The sequence below is a fragment of the Phaethon lepturus genome, unplaced genomic scaffold (genome assembly GCF_000687285.1).
Source record: "Phaethon lepturus isolate BGI_N335 unplaced genomic scaffold, ASM68728v1 scaffold16964, whole genome shotgun sequence".
Classification (NCBI taxonomy): Eukaryota; Metazoa; Chordata; class Aves; order Phaethontiformes; family Phaethontidae; genus Phaethon; species Phaethon lepturus.
In genome coordinates this window covers 63,749-69,748 of record NW_010532798.1, presented here as the reverse complement: position 1 = coordinate 69,748, position 6,000 = coordinate 63,749, and the positions used below count along the sequence as shown (strand labels likewise).

The window sequence follows — 6,000 nt, the reverse complement described above, 5'->3', positions numbered from 1 at the left end:
CGGGCGTGGGGTGCCCACGCCGGGGAACACCTCCTGTGAGCCGGAGGGCGTTAAAGCCCGCGTGCCGTGCGCGAGTAGGACTGCGGCGCCAGTCGGACCGAGGCCCGAGCCGGAAAGGCATGCCTTAAGTGGCCTGGCGCTTAAAGGTAAGCGACAAGCCTGCCGGTTGGGGTGGTTCAGACCTGTTAAATATACAGAGTAGGCCGGGGAGGCCTGAACTTAGCCGGCGTAGGAGAGAGTCTGTCAGAAACAACTATGTTGTCCACGGCCATATTTCACAGCTTCGGCTGGGCCCTTGGGGTGCAGTAGTGACTGATGCGGCTCCTCGGGAGCATCAGCCACTGCGGGAAAGGGTCACCCACTGGCACACGAAAATCAGTCTGGAACGCCAGCGGGGCGCGTGTTCTGACTTTATATCTGCTGTAAGCAAGAGTTTCCGAGTCAGACGAAACCTGTTCTCAGCAGCAGAGTTGGAACGTGTCATCGTTTGACCACTGCAGCTCCTGTCAAGAACAGTGTCCTTAACAAAGCCTGTAGAGCGCTGTTTGTATTCCCTCGAAGGGTACAGGATGCCTTTGCGTAGCTAGAAGCGGGGAAAGTTCCCATGGGGGCTTGGAAAGCACTGCTGTTGTGCTTGTCCCTACTCCTGTTGAGAGTTGCAGAGAAACAGAGACATTTCTCAGGGGAAAAAATTGATGCCAGCCTAGCAGGATATCAGTTAAATTTCTCGTGTGTTCCCCTTGGTAAAGGAATGTGGGTGCTGGGCAGTTGGGGCAGATTTAAGCTTTGGTTTCTTGTAGTAATTTGGCGAAGTAGAATTCACCATCCCGAAGTACTCGTGAAGACATGGCCCTGCTCCGTTAGGACCGGCTTCTTGCTCGGCCTCCCAGTCTAGGCATCAACACCTATTTTCTTAGCTGTGCAACTTGGGGGTACCGTGTCATGCTAAGTTTTGTGTTCATTCTTCCATCTGCCAGAGAAGCTTATGTTAGTTTGTGTTGATTACTGGCAGGAATCATAATTGCCTACACCAAGTTGCACCGCAGAACCTGCATGAGGTGCGTCGCGTGCTCTAAGCTTCAGCGTTTAAGCTTGCTATACTCCATGTTAATTTTTAAGAAATTAATGCATCCTTGTTTGAACATTTGTATAGGTCTGTATGCTTTGCTCAGTAGGATATCATCTGTTCTGTTGTCACCGCTCAGAGAAGACCAGTCGACGATGGATGGCATTAGATTATGCAGGAATTTCCATTGGTATCCTGGGCTGCTACGTGTCAGGCGTGTTTTATGCATTTTATTGTAATAACGTAAGTTTGAAGCACTTGTTCACATAACGTTGAGTTCCTGTGGTCTCACTGTCGCAGTTTCCATGCTGTAGGAAGGGGGTTGATCACAGAGTGTCCAAACAGAACATTCGTTGGGAGACAGAGGTGGCAGCTGAGGCAAGTTCATGGTGCCACCGGCAGAACTTGGCTCGCTGACACGTTAGGCAAACGGAGGTTTTCCTTCTAAGCTGTCAATCGCACAAGCCTCAAGAAAATAATATTTAAATTTATATGAAGGCACGGTAAACTTTACAGGTCCTACCTTTGCTAAATGCATGAGGCTGATTATGGGATGTGTCCCCATGACAAATAATTGAAACATCACTTCCCACTACGTGGCTTACACGAGGCAGAAACAAGCTTATTTCCTCTTCATCTAACAGAGGACAAGCAAAGCAGTTCCCTTCTGAGGCCCAGATTACATCCGTGCCTGCAACGGATGCTGCACTCGGGAAGCTGACGAAGCGTGCTGAGGCAGAGGTACATTTAAGGTGTTTCGGTGAGGGCACCGCTTGTAACAAGCACTGTTCTACCCGGCATAACCTAGCAATAGAGTCCCCTCCACTCGCTGTCAGCTCACAGAAGCAAGTCCATTCAGAGCCCCTCGTTTGTGCTCACAGCAGTGACAGGAGATTGGGTATATCATTACATCTAGGAATGTGAACTATCTGCCCAGAGTTTACTTGTACACATGATGAGAAAACCCATGAACTTGCTTTTGTTTCTTTTTTTCTCAGTACTGGCGTCAGGTGTATTTAATCACTGTGCTGGCAATGATCTTGGCAGTATTTTTTGCTCAGATTCATCCCAGTTACCTCACGCAACAGTGGCACAGACTGCGCTCCATCATCTTTTGCTCAGTGTCTGGATACGGAATTATTCCCACCCTCCACTGGGTTTGGCTCAACGGTGGCATTGGTACAGCTATTGTACAGGTAAAAGAAAAAAAGGAGGACGTAAGATTCCCTTTTGCTTTTCACTTGCCATCTTCCTTCTGCCCTCTTGCACTTTGGGAGATGAGGGGGACTTAAAATTTCTTGTAAGCACAGAATTCTTTCAGATGATATGATCCCAATGCAAACATGTAGGAATGTATTGAGAAGCAGTAAACAGGTTGAGTAGACGAAATAGGCTTCGCCAATTTAAAACTGCACCATGAGAAGGAAAACCGGACGCAAGTGTGACTGAGCGCATCTGCCTGAGGGACAGAGCAGCCTGTGTAGGTGGACCGCACCCTCACTCGTCCCGGGGCGAGGGAACGGAGCGAAGGGCTGAGTCGGCTGCGGAGCGGGAAGCAGTCCGTCAGGACACACGAGTTCTCCAGGCTGTCCACCTCCACAGCTCGAGCGGAGAGAGGGGAGCCAGAAGACACTGCGGGGATGGTTATTTGCTTCCTCTTCTGTTCCTTGGGTTGGCAGCACAAACCAGTATTTGCCTACTCAGCCCTCAGTCTCTTACGCAAACCTCATTTACATCACGGTGAAGTTACTGAACTATTTTCCTGTTCTTGCATCACCACTTAGAATTATGTTCTGAGAAAGAAGCAGCACAGTACAGCTCACGACAGTGAAGTATGCCCCAATACGAAAACGCCAGAAATCGTTGCAATTACTCAGGGATGTAATTGTGCCAAAGAAAACGTTTCACTTAAGCAGCGAGCACTAACTGTGCTTGTTCTTAGACTGGCCTTCCTGGAGGACCGTCACTCGGGTTTAGCCCAGAGCAGAGCTGCTGGTAAATGGGCAGGAGCAACTATTATGAACACACGTAATCTTCAGACAGGGCACCTAACACTGGCCTTCTCAAAATCAGATAAACAGTAGTTGTCCCCCCACATCTTCCCCGGTTTGGTTTCTTTAGGTATAGCAGAATGCTATGTATGGTACACATTTTGTTTCCACGCTTCAGAAAAACACTCTGCTTGGGGTGAAACTTTCTGTTAAGGGAAATGCAAAGCAACTCTTAACTGGGTTGCGAGATGATCTACCATGCAGTATGTGGTACTCCCGGGGCTGTGGGTGCCAGTGACTGCACTCCCAGCCGCTCAGCGAGATCTTGCACTGAAGTCTCCCTTATCCTGGCCATTCTGCCTAAGGTCGGTGTGTCCTTCCGCTGACTAATTTCACGTCTGTTCGGGCTGCACAGAAACGCCACGTAGCAGAGAGGTTATGATAAAAGAAGTTTCTTCCAATTCACATTTTCTCAACCTTTGCTTTCCCTGTTGGATTTTGTCAATAGGTAACATAGGCAGTGAAGTAAGATTCAGTTTTGTTGTGCCTTTTTTATCTTGAGAGACTTTTTTTTTCTTTTCTGTTTTTACCTTCTAACAGAATAGGAGAGCTTCCTTTTCTTTTGCAGGAGTTTGCTCCGCGTGTAGTTGTCATGTACTTCATCGCTGCTGTAGCTTTTCTCTTCTATATTTCCAAAGTTCCAGAAAGATACTTCCCAGGTAGGAAATTCTCTTCTGGGTGTTTTTTCTGCAGTTAAGCTTCCTGCAGTGTCACAGTCATTGCTCTAAGCCTTGAACTTGCTGTGAGAGAACAGGTTGACGATGTTCCCCGTGAAGTATTTTCACATAGAGTAAAGCGTTGCGTGTATTTGCATCAAAAGAAGGCAGACAACCTCCGATCAAGTTCGTTAAAGAACTTTCACTGCCTCCAGCACGCGGAGCGTACAGTTGAGCTTTGGAGGAGGCTCACTGCTAATTGCATCGCATTAGTTACTGCCAAATTTAACAACTTAACCAGTTGCCTCTTTTCTTCCCCACAGGACAGCTGAACTACCTCGGCTCGAGTCATCAAGTATGGCATATCCTCGCGGTGGTGATGCTGTATTGGTGGCATCAGTCCACAGTGTACATCATGCAATATCGACACAGCACGCCCTGTCCCGAGTTCAGCGCAGGCTTGTGAGTGAAGGTAGAGCCGTTTTCATACTGATGGGAGTATGGTCTTCTAACAAGGATAGGGTTAAATAATGCTGGGTTTAATTTGCCCTAAGTTTCAGTCAGCCTCCTCAGTCAGCCTCCCTAATTAGCTTCCCCAAAGAAAACGTTGGCTGGCGTTAATCTTTGCTGTAAATTAAAGAGTAGTGATGTTGATGCCAGGCACTCTGCTCATCTATCCTGCTATGTTGCGTGAGGCTCCACGAGGCTGCAATGCCCTTGAGCAGACTTTTAGAGCAGGCTGGACAGAGGTCTGGCAGATCCCTTTCAGCTCTGTTTCTCAATTTTCATTGCATCAAGCGGTCATTAGTATTTGTTCCTACGTAGTCTTTTCCTCAGGATTTTGTCAGGTTTTCAGCCTACTAAGCTTTGATCCGGATTTTTTGGAAATCGGGGAAGAGCTGATGGTTTCATATGCATAGCAAATGACTAAACTTGTTTCCCCGCTGTATTTCAGGAGCGCTGCAATGAAATTTCTGGCTTTGAGGGTCTGGACCTTACGTAATGAGCTGAGCTATGAAGTTACGCACTGAGGCAGTTCCATTTCTGACTTCTGGACTGTTAGCCGCGTGCTGGGACGGTACATTATTACAAGTTTTGAAAAAAGCAACAGCAGGGCCTGGGATCTGCGATCCATTTCATTCTTAGTCGTTTCCTGTTCTGCAATCAAGTACCAAACAGCTCTTCCTGGAGCGGGACAATGGAAGGCTGGGCTGTGAAACTCAGCATTGGCATCACAGCAGTATTCTTTTTGCTTGGTAAACACAAACAAGAGCAGTAAGTACCCTTGCGGAGCTAACAGGCCCCAATACCAGTTTTTTTTGGTTTTATCAAGTGCATAATTAAACAACTGCTCCTGACAGCGTGCTTGTGAAACCATGGTAACTGTGGGACCTGGTCTTGGATCTAAATCACAGCGGTACAGTGAGTTTCATCCTTCGGAGTCTTCAAAGGATGTGCTTACGCTTTGGCCTCGGTACGGTGACGTACAAAATTGAAGTGACTATTGTACTTTTCTTGACAAGTTCTTTTTCTTTTTCTGGAAGATAAGATCACAGGTCTTCCACCATAGCTGTAGCTTCATTTCAAATCTGAAAAGTTGCCTCCCCCAACAGGGCTAGTGCCATTACTGGAAGAAATTTCTCTAGATCCCTTCAGTAATTCGGAATTTTTCTTCTACACTATTTCAGGAGTAGCACTAAGCCTGCGTGTTTGTTACTACCTTGCAATCTAATAGAGTTGCTGAGAGGTGTTTTTTTTAAGTTACATGTGTGTTTAAGAGGATGAAATAACACACCCTGCGTCACGAACCCGCTGGGGATTCAAATCACTGAACTTTGGCCTATTAATGTGTGATGTACTATAGTGTACTTCCAGACTTGGTTACTGGAAGTGACTTAGTGCCATGAGCTTACCACAGTGAAGAGGTTGCCTTGGGTTGTAGAATCAGTCATGATTGAGCTCAGCCATAGGGAGACATGAAACAGGCAGGTTGTTCCATAGCTGTGGCTCGGCCTGGTTAACCTCAGTGGGTGGCAGTTTTTCCAACGCGATCGGAGTTCTTTGGATTTTTGGGTTAAAACCAGCCTTTTACAGTGACTTCGGTGTAGCAGCTGTGCTTGTGGGTACAGTTCAGTAAGGCAGCGGCAGCAAATGCTGCTGTTGTGTACCATCAAGCATCGGTCACTTGGAGATTCCTTTGCTTGCCTCGAGACGCTGCTACGACTTG

The 6,000-nt window shown here is 47.3% G+C and overlaps 1 protein-coding gene across 1 annotated transcript; it reads left to right on the top strand.

Moving 5' to 3' along the window:
* Positions 1 to 1,153: 1,153 nt before the first annotated feature.
* PAQR3 (progestin and adipoQ receptor family member III) lies at positions 1,154 to 5,392 on the top strand (the record flags this gene model as incomplete). Its single annotated transcript, XM_010284969.1, has 5 exons — positions 1,154 to 1,309; positions 2,065 to 2,262; positions 3,686 to 3,776; positions 4,097 to 4,220; positions 5,350 to 5,392. Coding segments are annotated over 5 exons (612 nt in total), but the record flags the coding sequence as incomplete, so codon positions are not given.
* Between the last annotated feature and the right edge of the window lie 608 nt (positions 5,393 to 6,000).